The sequence below is a fragment of the Mytilus californianus genome, unplaced genomic scaffold (assembly GCF_021869535.1).
Source record: "Mytilus californianus isolate M0D057914Y unplaced genomic scaffold, xbMytCali1.0.p SCAF_5, whole genome shotgun sequence".
Classification (NCBI taxonomy): Eukaryota; Metazoa; Mollusca; class Bivalvia; order Mytilida; family Mytilidae; genus Mytilus; species Mytilus californianus.
In genome coordinates, this window is record NW_026262701.1 from 79,959,999 (window position 1) to 79,974,397 (window position 14,399).

Consider the following 14,399-nt stretch of genomic DNA (forward strand, 5'->3'; position numbering starts at 1 on the left):
ATTGTTTGATCTTAATGCATAATTGATTGCATGTATTAGATTGTTTGATCTTTATGCATAATTGATTGTATGTATTAGATTGTTTGATCTTAATGCATAATTGATTGTATGTATTTGATTGTTTGAATTGATTGTATGTATTAGATTGTTTGATCTTAATGCATAATTGATTGTATGTATTAGATTGTTTGATCTTTATGCATAATTGATTGTATGTATTTGATTGGTTGATCTTAATGCATAACTGATTGTATGTATTAGATTGTTTGAATTGATAATATGTATTAGATTGTTTGATCTTAATGCATAATTGATTTTATGTATTAGACTGTTTGATTTTAATGCATAATTGATTTTATGTTTTAGATTGTTTGATCTTAATGCATAATTGATTGTATGTATTAGACTGTAAGATCTTAATGCATAATTGATTGTATGTATTAGACTGTTTGATCTTAATGCATACTTGATTTTATGTATTAGACTGTTTGATCTTAATGCATAATTGATTTTATGTATTAGATTGTTTGATCTTAATGCATAATTGATTTTTTGTATTAGATTGTTTGATCTTAATGCATAATTGATTGTATGTATTAGACTGTTTGATCTTAATGCATAATTGATTTTATGTATAAGACTGTTTGATCTTAATGCATAATTGATTTTATGTATTAAATTGTTTGATCTTAATGTATATTTGATTGTATGTATTAGATTATTTGATCCTAATGCATTACTGATTGTATGTATTAGACTGTTTGATCTTAATGCATAACTGATTTTATGTATTAGATTGTTTGATCTTAATGCATAATTGATTGTATGTATTAGATTGTTTGATCTTAATGCATAATTGATTGTATGTATTAGATTGTTTGATATTAATGCATAATTGATTGTATGTATTAGATTGTTTGATCTTAATGCATAATTGATTGTATGTATTAGATTGTTTGATATTAATGCATAATTGATTGTATGTATTAGATTGTTTGATATTAATGCATAATTGATTGTACTTGGTCTTGAGTGTCTAATGTTGTGTTTTGTAGACTGTATGTCTTTTCGTCGTTTTCCGTTTTTTGCCATGGCGTTGTCAGTTTGTCTTTGACTTATGAGTTCGAATATCACCTTGGTATCATCTCTTTAATCGAGGCCATTTTTTTCTTACATTTAACATTTACAAAAACTTTGGTTGAACTGCGCTACATATTCATGTGCATTTCCCAAGAAAGGAACCATGTCAAAGGTCTATAGTCTGGGAGAACATGATTTATTTATTAGTTGTTATTGGCTTTAAAATAGCTTACAGTAACTGCGAGTTCTCTTATTTCGGTGCTTTGTTACATTGTACTATTGTTTTATGTTAGTTGTTTTGTGCCTCGTACCGATCTATTGAGTGAAGCCATTTGCTACTGATTTTTACAGTTTGTTCTTATGTTGTGCTGTTACACCACTGTCCAAGATTAAGGGAGGGTTGCGCGTTCACAAACATATTTAACCCCCGCCACATTCTTTATGTGAACGTTCCGAGTCAGGAGACTGTAGTTCAATGGTTCTTTTTTGGTTCGTGTCTGTCATATTTGTTTTTAGTAAATTATTTTGCTATAAATTAGTCCGTTGGTTTTTTCTCGTTTGAATTGTTTCACATTTTTCATGTCGGGGCCTTTTATAGCCGACTATACAATATGAGTTTTTGTCGTTGTTGAAGGCCCTACGGTTGCCTATGGTTGCTAACATCCAATTCATTGGAACTCTGGTAGATAGTTTTCTCATTGTCAATTTTACCTCATTTCCTTATTTTTATATCAATGGTTCTTATAATGATTTTTCTTATCTGAGATTTTGATGTCGATATAAAATCTTATAAAGTTTCTATTTATACACAACTCATTAAGAGTAAGAGTCATTAATTAGAGTTTGACGTATTGTCTATTGTTGGAGATGTTCGAAAATAGATGTCTTTTGGTTATTATGTCGTTGTTTGCTGTATTATGACGTATACCATAAATCTTTTATTCGTACATATATTGGTTGATTTAATGCGCATATCGTGTTACTCTTATGTATTTAGTTTAAACCGATTTTGATGTTTAAGAAGTCATTTCTCTCTTCATATTCATTTTTATGATAATTATTGTGAAGTTGAACTCTCTTATATATTATCTTAAACATCAAAAACCATTTTAGATGTGCTTTCCCCGTTCATTATTGGCTGTTCAGCAAAATCCCAAGATGAATAATATATGAATGTGGTCTCAAATTCTACGACTTATTATTGATCTTTTGTTTAATATTTTATTTGGATATCTCATGGTCATCATCATCGAGTCGTTTAAATTTAATTATTATGATATAAATTATCAAAGTTGTGTTTTCCTTGTTTAGAACTTCGCTTTCTTGAGGGTTTTGATAGTCTCAGATAAAGAAAAAAATAACATTTCAGATTTGTTTTTGAAAACGAAGAAGTAACGGTTCTAGAAGGAAAATGTTAGCCTAACTCATTATTTGGTTAAACATTTTAAAAGGCAGTACTGATAGTTACTTTGTCAGATAACAGAAATAAACAAGAATGGTTTTGATTTTCAAAATGTGTCAACCTGTTTACAATCTTAAGTTATATTTTATGTGTTTTTAACTTGCTTTTTTCCTGGCTGGCTTGCTGGCTAGTATGTTTTTGTATTAAATTTTAAAAGGCATGATATAAGTTATTTACCTGCAATATCGCTAGTTTGACTTGTCGCAAGACTGAAGTCATGTAAGAACACCGTCTTTCCTTGATGTCGTATGCTAAATGCTGAACAGGTCAAATTTCTGTGAACGGTTTTGTGTGTATGTAAGAACATCACAGCTTCTATAATGTCCACAACTAGTTCTAATAGTCGGTGCGTCTGTAACTGATTTTCAACATGTCTACTGTTTAATAAATAAGTTAACAGATCGGGATCTCTCGACTTTTCAGTTACATAAAATAACGGTATTGGACGACACTGGAACGCAAACAATTGCATTATGCATCGATGAGTTACACCTTCATGCAACGAATGGAGAACTTGTAGTGCACTGGTGTGACGATCTGTTTCATACTTCTTTGATTTCAGTATATACTCCTCTACGTCACTCTTCGAGAGCGCGTTGAGAGTCGGTAAAAGCATGTGCATAGTCACAATGGTAGAATCTGCCATTGTTCCTTCATAATCTACCCACTCAGGTTTAAAATCTTCACCTATTTCAACACTACCAATTCTTATCTTAAAATTGATGGGATGCAGTTTTAAGCTGATTGTTTTGACAAACCTCTGTCTAATTTCATCTGATTTTACATCATGTTTACGTAGTAAATATATGATGTTGACAATAATTTGTTGACTGCTACTCAACAACAAGGGTTCTATCATGACGAGTAACCGTTTACGCAGAGAAAGTCCAATTCTGTCATTGTCAAGGAAAAGATTTAACATTTTTGCGAGTTTCCAACTCAATTGAGATGGCGTTCTTTGGAAATCAACATCTGAAATAAATTAGATATTTTAGTAATATGAATTCATTTTTGTCCTCAAAATAGCTAATATGCACCATAAAAAAGTAACTTTCTTGGCCTACACTTTTATTTCAAACAAACTTTTTATGCAGAAATAAGCTAGTTATGATCAAAACAAAAGTCTAACCTGTGGCATTATAAATACCTTTGAGTAGGGGATGAAGAAAGTTTTGTTTGTTCCAGAAATTGTTTTGAAATATCAAGAAAGTTTTTGATTAGCTAAAAATAAGGTCAGTATTCAGTATTTTTAAAACTTTTTTTTATCAGCTATCAAAAAAAAATTATAAAGTTGACGACAAAAGCATTGTGTTGTCCCTTAAACCTAACGGCCAGCTTTGGAAGGGGGAATTTTTCCTTTTTTTCCGCCCAACCCATGTTTAACGATTATTATATGTTTTGTAAGCTTTTATCGTTTCCATTTCTATCAAGCAAAATAAAAACAATATCGTCGGCAAAAAAAAAAGAAACGAAAGACACCAATGGAGAATCGAAACTAATATAGAGTCGAAGAGAGATCGACAAAACCATGAAAAAAACGAAAAGACAAACAAAAGCCTACACGTCACTTAGCAACACGAACCCACCAAACATTGCAGGTGAAATATCCGAATATTAAACCTCTTTTGAAATCAATCAAACTTTTCTTAAACACTACATCAATGCTCCAATATGGTAGACATGAAATTATATTTTATTTTGAAATGTTAAACGATATAATCCTTACATTCTACTGATTTAAAAGCTGACTTTTTAGCCCTTTGATACAACTGAAAGCTAAACAAGAACCTTTCATTAACATTGAATATAACTTATCCTCTCAATCCGTATATTTAAACAGTCAAATACTATATAAACTTTATGAGACCTCAAAGTAAATCCAAACATTTATCAATCTCTTTGCTTTTAAAACAAATTTTGAAGCAAATTTCCCACAAAAATTATGAAGTGAATTATAATAATCTTACCTATATCCTTTCCTAATCGTAACAATACTGTTTTAGTTACAAGATGAAGGACTGAAAATAAGACATCGTTTATCTTTTGTTTCCGTCTTGCCTTTCTCAATAACTGACGAATAAGCTGATCGAAAAATTCTGTGATTTCCATATCCACTGTTTTCATTACCTATAATATTCAAACATCCAGACATTCTTGTATATAAAATTGTGTGATCAATCCAAGAGAGACGTAACGCTTGCCGTATCCAAAAAATATATGCAGAAATGTCAAAGTCCTAGTTTTGATTTGGGAAACCCCATAAATTTGTCTGATCAAACATTTTAATAGCATTTGATCAAAAATTCTAAAATCATTTGATCAAAAGTTCTAATAGCATTTGATCAAAAATTTATAAGCAGGTGCACAACGTCATGCCCTGTACACGAATCTGTGCAAGTTTGATTGAATTCTGTCGAGCCTCTTTCAAGAAAATATATTGCGTATTAACAGATGAAAGTGTGACGCGTAAGACATGGACGACAACGACGACGCCATACGACAGAATTGGTCCTAGTTGTTAGACGCTTCGCTATCAAGCGACACGATAAAGCAATTATCTTTCAAATCTTACTGGTGTGTAACTGAATGTCATAATAATTATATTGTTTTGGTTAATAAAATGTGGTTATAAAAATTTTCGAGCAAATTATTATAGTTCTTCTATATATTCTTTTCGTTTTAGTCTGTTGTTTGTTTTAAAAGTACCCCGTATTTTTGAGCTTTTATCCATTGATGTAGTCAAAGCAAAACCGGTGCTAGTGACAGTTGACATTGTGTAAAGTTTGCGTTTTTGCTTCGTGTTGAAGGCTTCACCACGACTGTGAGATGAAGAACAGCAACTAAAGCGTCGTTCTTTTGTTTCTGGTTTTGTCAAGTGCATGCAGGGATTTTGTATCTTGATTAAACATTTTCCATCTTTTCAGGTACAATATGCAAGCTTAAGGAGAGAATCAAGTAGATACTAAAAATGAAGCAATATCCACTATCAAATTATCTAACAGAGGTACGCAGTAACCTTTTCAATAAGATAATAATAATAAACAAAAAAATGACAATATTAAAATAATGAGATGTGATATGATTGCCAATGAGACAACTATTCACCAAAGTTTAAATGATTGTTGATATATGAGAGGTCATCGTACAGCCTTCGCAAAGAGAAAACCAATACCTTATTCAAGTATACTTTGAAAGATATAACCTTTTGTAGCTATCAACTGCTTGGATTTAACATTTTTAAATTTATTTTAACAGTACAAATAGGGTGTCACGACTTTTTTGTTTGTTTTATTCAGAAAACAAATAAATAAACACGTACAGGGATTGGAAAACAATGGACACGCAATCACTTATACAAATTCCTCTCCTGTTTGTAACAGAGCTTGTATTTGTACAAGTAATATAATTTAAAATTTGGATTGGTATCCTCATGTCCTAACTGTTCATTCATCTCAAATTGATTGAAACATTGAAAAAAATCATAGTACAGAAAAATATTCTGAAGTCCGGAAATAAACAGATCATCGAATGTTCTTCAAATTTTGAAAAAAATACTTGATGAGATACATATACATTACATGTGTATTATATATGTACATACCAGAAACGTGACTTGTTTTCTCTCAACAATGAAAGGGCTTTGAATCATTTATTTTGTCTTTTTTCAAATAAAATAGCTAGTCTTGAATGAACATTTTATCAGAAGAGTGTTTGTTTATCCTTACTGGCAATGTTTGCCACATTTGAATATTGACAGATACATGTAAAAAGATGTTTGTCAACTTACCTGATTTGCAACGAAAGCGAGGCATGTATACTGTTCGAGGAAGCACATGGTGTTTTGAAAGTCTCGTAATATGCGACTTCTATTTTCTTGAATCATCAACGCATCTTTTAAGTTTCCAATTTTCAACGACGTTGAAACTCCGACTCTTGATTTGAAATCTACAAGGAGTACTAGAAGCGAATGTATCAAACCTGACAATGCATCTTTATTCCCTGCTATGTGATTCGCTACTAGGCTTCGCAAAGATTGGTCTGATTCTGCACAGAATGATTCAATTTCACCTTTGACTTTCTCGTCAAGTAATGTTATAGTCAATGTTGACAAATACAGCATAGAAATAGTATCTAGTACAACAGGTAATAGGTTTATCATGATATGAGAGTCTCCGAAATTAGCTTTTACTATTCCTAATAACCACTTTGCGGCTATGAAGAGATCGTTCGCCCGTAAACATCTATTCATTATATTGTCTTCTAGTTGTAACTGGTTCAAAGTTACAATAATATTTTCCTGGATGTTATAATCAGCAATCCCAAGCAATGTTATCAACCCAAGATAATCAGAACTCATACGTAGCGACTTTAATGTTACATTCTGTACTTGTTTGATCAACTCTTTCTTCTCTTCTACTCCAACAATGTAAAAGCGTCTTTTGAGATTGTCTAATGAATCGGAACGTACTAAAACTAATCAAGTAGAAACTATTCTATTTAGATATATTCAAAAATCAAAACAAGTATCTTAGCTAAATAATTTGTTATTATGTCTTATTACGACAATAGAAACTCTTTAATGATAACGTTTTCATGTTAATGTAGCAACATTAAACAGTATTTTCACTCAGGTCTTTTGTGGCAGATGTTGCTGATACTTTTGGAGCAAGTGAGTTCACTTCCGGTTGTTGGTGGGGTTAATGTTGCTCGGTCTGTAGTTTTCTGTATGGTATTTTAGTGCATGTTGTTTCTCACTCCGTCGTTTTTTAACATGTCTTTGCATGTTTGTCTTCGTCTTGCAGTTTTTTTATTGCCCTATGGTATTATCCCCCCCCCCCCCGCCCTATTTTGGTTATCACGACAGTTGTGGAAAATCTTCAAGAACTGACTATGTATTTGATCCGTCCTCCTAGACGGATTAACCGGATTTTAACATGAGAGTTTAAACGTGTTGAGCAGGACTGTTTACCTGACAGGACCACTGGAGTGTGAAAACGAGACATCGCGATCCTAGATTCCGTCTTCAGCGTCAATATTTAGGTTCAGTCTGTGGTTAAAGTTTTTTTTAGAAATTTATAACTTTGTCAAACCTTTATGGAATTTTATAAAATTTGAACAGAAGCTTGTTTATGACCAAAAGACAGTATCCAGAGCAAATTTATGAAACTATTTATTTTCTATTCCGTATTTTACTAATAAATGGACTTATTTTTTTTACAGTAACTGGTAATATTCATATTTAGTCGAGGTTGAAATTTTTCAGTCATCAATAATTTGTTAAACCTTCATGGATTGTTATGAAACTTGTACATAAGCTAATCTTCAAGACCAAGAAATAGCTTCTAAAGAAAAAGTTCTGCGGAACCCCTTTTGAATTTTCTTTGATATGGGTCGTGTTGCTCAATATTCTATTTTCTCGGTATTTTTTTGTTAACCAATGTTTAGAAAAATAAATGGTATTGGGGTTGAGGAGTAGGACTCTCATTGAATAAAACAATAGATCAAAAGAAAATCGCCTTTATTGTTATTCTTCATCTAGATATTTGTGTGTATGGTGTCATTCCTTCTTTTATTATTTTCTCCTTGGTATCCTTAGACTTTTTTTTATTTAACAAAAACATGGAATATTTGTTAAGTGACGTTTGTGCTCTTATTTTGCAGTTCAATTTGTAGTATTCTGTTATCTTGAATTGTTGTTATTTTTTTTCTGTACTTGATTATCCTTTAGAAAAATGTTCTTTGGTTAACTTTGGGTTCTTTAATACATATATAATGTTGTATTTGTAGGTGGCGTATTCAGTAAATTTGTTCGATCAGAGGAGTAAGGAAAATTCATACAGGAACAATTTCGCCTTGTATCAATTCTTTGGAGATAACTCAGTTTCGGATTACATCAAAAGTTCATTGAATACGGATACAAACACTTCCGTATATTTTTCGTAACAAAATATGCCTTTTCATCACATATAAAAGTGATTTAAACACTAAAATTTCGATATGCAAGATTTGTTTTTCATCTTCCTGGAAGAAAATAAATGTATAGAAATTGAAATTCATTTATAAGATAAAGGTCATTGTATATTTTCCCGAAAAAAATGGGGTTCAAAATTTAAACAATCTATACAATTGTGGTTAGTAGGTTGCATATTCTAAGTGAAAATCAATATTTGCCCATTCGATATGAATTGACAACTTTCTATTTTGATGGAAATTATTTTAAGAATAAATCGCTTAAGGAAAGTTTAAAAAGAAATGAAAACCAGTATATCCGTTCTTGATTATCTTTATTTCATAAAAACTCTGTAATTGTTCAATTTACAGAAATATTCAACTAAAGTATCTGCGCAAAATTATTTAATCTCCCAGTCAAAATCACAGCATCTTTGGTACGTGAATAAGTCCAATACGTTTACTGTTTTCAAAAATTATATATCTTTCAGAACGACACAAAAACCAAAAAGTGCTTTTCCAAGTAATGATAATAAATTCTCATTTTTTTCTAAATCTTTTTAAAAAATCTAAAAACATATGATAAGTGACATAGAAAACAAGCAAAAAATCCAAGATGGCAGCCTCGATAGATTTTCAGTAGTCGGAGGATTAATTTAACAATGGCTATCTACTTTAAGACGCTTCACGTTAGACTAGTTAAATATGGATGGATGGGAAGCAGAACTCCTGAACACTATAAAAATCCATATTTACTGATCTTACCTTTTTAGTACAATTGGATTTTTTATCTAATTCCCTTAAACTAGGTTTACATAGTAACTTACCAGATGGGAAGCAAGCTTTGGCCAAAAGGAATGTCCCTCTATTATTTTCTCCTGGTTCTAATGTAGACGAATGAACGAACCCACAATGTGAATGTTTGAAATGCCTTAAAGTTTGTTTTTTAAAAGTTCCGTCAATACTGCTCAGGTCATCGTAATCTGATGCAGAGTGTTGTTTGTAGAATAATTCTTCTTTTCTTTCTCTTTTAGCAGAAAGTGTTGTTTTGACGGAAGACGCGATAAGTTTGTCATCACTTATCGTAAAGAGTTTGAAACCGTGGAATATTTGTTTGGTTTGAAGTCCATGAAGATCACCAGAAATAATCACCTTATTATTCGCATCCTGTAGGTATCTCTTTATTTTTCGAATGTTTTGTTGTAGATGTTTACAGATAACCAGAATTATGAAATCTGACTGTTCTACTATTCTTGGTACTTCTACATTTAAAGCATCTGCTTCCACAACGAAGTCTGTAGTTGTCAAATCATGGTGCTCGAGGGTCGAATGGAGGTTTGAAGCCAATGTACATCTGTCTAGTAGAAAACATCTCATAACACATACTTGATAAGAATCCGTATTAACGTAGCTTGTGCTTTCCATTCTACAGTTTAGGTCTGGTGTAGGTCTAACTTCATTGGATATTCCATCTTAAAAGAACGAAGTTGAATCTTAGGATACACACTGAGGATGTCTCTATGAGAAATTACTAAATTCACGGAAAGCTTGTTAACAAAGTACATAAATACCTTTTAAACTAATATATATCCAAAGGTAAGCTATAAGCTTATTGAATTCATAGGTCAAAAATATATAATTACATTGCATGTAAAGCGTAAAGATCTGTTGAATAGTTTTATATTGAATAGTTAAATGCTACGATTTGTTGTTAGTTTGTCATATACAACCGGGAAGTTATTGTCCGTTATTTTAAAGTATATAAAGAAATTGAATAAAGTTATATTTACATCCAATTCACAGAGGTCTTACTTTTTTGTCGTCAAATTGTCAATGCATTGATTACCACGGTCGTTTTAAAGCATAATAGAGGAAAATTGTATTAATTTTCAATATAATTACGTAATATTGCACCTAAGTATTTCACTCACTCGTACAATACCTGATTATAATTCCCACAAGTGAAGTATCGCAGACTTTTCCACGAAGTCGTTTCATAATAAGATACAAATTGTCCTTTGGTGGGAAGAAGAACGGATTCGTCCTTTGATGGGAAGAAGAACGGATTCGTCCTTTGGTGGGAAGAAGAACGGATTCGCAACAGTCAAGAGCAATGGCGAGAAGGATACATTTCGAGTAATTTCTTCTTGCAGCATAGAATAGAGAATGGAAACGGGGATGTATCAAAGGGCCAACAACCCAACCAATGAGTAGAAAACAACATAATGCCACGAAGGCCCACAATTTGCTTACTTGATTTTCCAGTATATTTATTTTTTTAATGCCGAATGTTTATTTGAGAATTAACAATATTGCTGTGGTTCTTTATTACAGGAAACCAGTATCAGTACTGCTTATAACGAAGGTCTGTCCTGAACATGCATGGAATAATTGCCACTGGACGTTAAGCAACTAACAATCAATGAATATAACGAATGGAAACTAACTCTTATTAATAATAGCTCTAGAGTCTAAAGACTGGCAATTAAGGAGCTGAAGTTTCTGGTGAAAAGTGATAACCACTGTCCACAGCAATATATCAATTAGTCCAGAAATATTACCGGTATATTCCAAACTTTACAAACATTGATGCAGTATAATAGACAAATGAATGAACCCACTACATCCTATTAAAATAACTCATTTCGAATACACATGTGTAACCTCTCTTTGGTTTTTGGTTTGTTGGACTTATACGCCACGTTCAGCAACCTTGACTATATCATGATGGCCTGTTTATATGGGTGGAAGATGGCAGTGTACCCGAGGAGAATCACCTACATTCTGCAGACAAACTGGCAATCTTTGTCAACCAATATCAGAGTCGACCACACATGTGTAACACTGATGTAAGATCCTTATGACATGCACATGATAGTTACTGAACGAATAAGAAGGAGACCATGCTTTTATTTGGCTTAACTGATATTCATTTTTGTCAAAATTGTAATACATATGTAAGTTGTTGGTGCCATATGAGATTGTGTTAATAAAATCGAACAGGTATTATAACCGGCAATAATACGTGTTAATTATAATTAATGTTTTAAAACAAAGTATCTGAAAATCTTAGATATAGAGAGAAAAAAATAATTAACCAAAAGGACGTTCAAAAGGAAATGGTTTTGCAATATTCCAACGATAAGTATAGATATATAGTATTGATGTAATGTGAAAAATTTCAAAATTATCGAGTGTTTTTGTGTGTCAGTACAAACCTGTTATTATGTCGGAATTCAAAGAGCACTCTTCTGGAATATAAAGCAAACAACCCTTTTTAGCTTGGTCATCATCAATACTGACTACATCAGGTTCTGTTAACTCGTTCGTATTTGGAGGTTTACAGACATCAACAATAGGTTTGTCTGTGTGTTGTTCAATTTCATTGCTTCCATTATTTTCTGTTGAATTTTGTTTCTTCTCACGTCTGTGTGACATTCCTTCATAATTGAAATTGGCGTGAACATAACTTGCAAGACTGTCGACATCAGTAACCGGAAAATTTATGAAATCGTAGGTATTTTCAATCGATGTCTCTTTGAAATTTCCAGCAATAACTGTTTTGTTATATTTCAAGCACTGTAGAATCGTTTCCAACTTTGACTTCAAATGGTCACAGTACATCAAAACAATCTGATCTGAACGATTTGTTATAAGCAACAGGTCTTTGAAACTGACCTTGTCGAGAATGTGTTCAGTTGGAACGAGATTAAAATTTTCAAAGATTGAGAAAACATTTGAAATAGGAATACAGGAATCTTTCTCCGAACATCTCAAAAATAATATACTGCCCTGGTCTAACTGTGACATTGTCAGTTTGATCAAAAAGACTGAAGAAAGAAAAAGAAGTTTTGTCAACATAGATCGTAAACAAAGTCATTATGTAATTACATGGTACTTTTATGATGAGATAAATACAAATTATTTACGATTATTTTACAAGTTGAGTCATTGGCATGCAATGCACAATAAATGAATTTAAAACTCCAAAGATATTTCAAGTGTGTGTTATATCTGTTTTTGCAAAATCATAACCGTACATTGGTAACCGTATAGCCAGGTCTATAGAAATCCTAATTTGTTCAACATTTAAAGTTACGTGTTTTTGATAAAAAGAAATAGATATTTAAATTCAATATGAATAATAAAAAATCTGTAATTACAAATAAGAGGTAATTACTGGTATTCGGATGTCCTTTAAACAGTTATATGAAACGAGTTTCTTCACGGTATTTATAACTTTTATAATGTTAAGGGAATTATTGAACCATGCATGCATATATACTAAACTAAACCCTATGAGCACGTATTTTTTTTACATTTTTTACAAATCCATAACGTTTCGCTGATAAAAAATATTTCATTCGGTGATATTTTGCTCGAAAAATATGGCTGCTAATTATTAACTTTTGGGTTTTGTTGCCGAGGTTTACCCATCGTAACTTTGATAAACAATCAACACAGAACCATTGAACACTTTCAATATAAGTGAAATGATAGAGCGATATTCATATGTTGTTTTTTCTTCTATATTTTCCATGCCTTTCCTTTTGTTGATTTGCCATAATAGTTATTAAATGATTAAGTGTATTTAATTTTTTTAGAATCAATTAACACTTTTTTCCTCCCACGATAGTTAACCTTTTCGTTCATCACGGGTTTCCATTTGCACTTGCGCTGTACTGTTGCCAAAATTCTAACGAGAGTTAAAGCTGTCCGTAAATTAGAGTACGGGAAGACAATAATTCAATAGTTGTATATTTCTGAAGATTTGGATAAGATAAAGGATTTTCTTTTAAAAGAAAGTCCATGTACACGTGTTTTATTGTAAAATTTAGCCATTTAAGTATAAAAACATAATATTCAACTTTTTTTTTCTAAATTACTTTAAAGCAACGTACGTCCATGTAGTAACAGACAAGCATATTGGAGCGAAAACACATAAACTTAAAACACAGTAAGACCATGTGTATCAACTGGGCAAGCATATCAAGCTTTGCTGCCATACATGTACCTTATAATATTACCGGTAGCCCCGAGTGAACTCAGAATTTGGGTACATTTTCATCGTCTGAAAGGTACGAATATGCCTGATGCTACATAATCAAAGCCTGGGAGTTTCAAAGTCAGTATAAATGTCACATTATCAATGTGTCAAAGCCTGGGAGTTTCAAAGTCGGTACTAATATCACAGCATCAAGTGTCAAAGCTTGTACTAATATCACAGCATCAAGTGTCAGAGTCATGGAATGACAAAGCCGATACTAATATCATAGCATCTAGTGTCAAAGCCAGGGAATGATAAAGTCGAGACTAATATCACAGAATTAAGTATCAAAGCATAGAAATGACAAAGTCGGGACTAATATCACATCGTCAAGTGTCAAAGCCAGGTAATGACAAAGTTGGTACTAATATCACATCGTCAAGTGTCCGGGCCAGGGAATGATAAAGTCAGTACTAGTATCACAGCATCAAGTGTCAAAACCAGTGAATTAAAACGGCAAAAATAACTATTCTTTAAAGTCCGTTCAGTAGTCAGTGTTCGGTACCATTGTGATATTAATGATACAACTCAGTTCAGATTTTCAGTATAAAAATTATACGTAACATCTATAACTAAAACAAAATTGACCGTAAACGATTATGGCCGTCCTGTTTAGGCCGCTCTGGTTTTATTTCTTTCAGACTATTTATGTATTTGTCTTTAAAGTGTTACGGCGACGACGGGGTTTATATTTAACGACCTTCACTACCCATGAGAGTCTTGTACGGTCGATACGGTTTCTATCATAAAGATATAATTTAAAACTTGTCGTGCGCACAGTAATCATGGTGGGTTTATTTTACTCCCCGATTTTTATTGCATATGCATACACAAACATTTTTTGGCAAAAACTTCACAAAA

The 14,399-nt window shown here is 32.1% G+C and overlaps 1 protein-coding gene across 2 annotated transcripts in view; it reads right to left on the bottom strand.

Moving 5' to 3' along the window:
* LOC127703099 (uncharacterized) overlaps positions 1 to 12,476 on the bottom strand; it is a 31,970-nt gene extending 19,494 nt beyond the window's left edge. The window contains exons 1-5 of one of the 2 annotated variants that reach the window (XM_052207526.1): positions 11,710 to 12,476; positions 9,319 to 9,963; positions 6,330 to 7,015; positions 4,510 to 4,669; positions 2,720 to 3,514 (exon numbers count right to left, since the gene is read on the bottom strand). In XM_052207526.1, the coding sequence (XP_052063486.1) occupies positions 2,720 to 3,514; positions 4,510 to 4,669; positions 6,330 to 7,015; positions 9,319 to 9,963; positions 11,710 to 12,352 (2,929 nt within the window). In that variant the 5' untranslated portion in view covers positions 12,353 to 12,476. Of the gene's footprint in view, positions 1 to 2,719; positions 3,515 to 4,509; positions 4,670 to 6,329; positions 7,016 to 9,318; positions 10,089 to 11,709 lie in introns of those variants that run through there. The other variant, XM_052207528.1, reaches the window with a different exon arrangement.
* Positions 12,477 to 14,399: the final 1,923 nt, after the last annotated feature.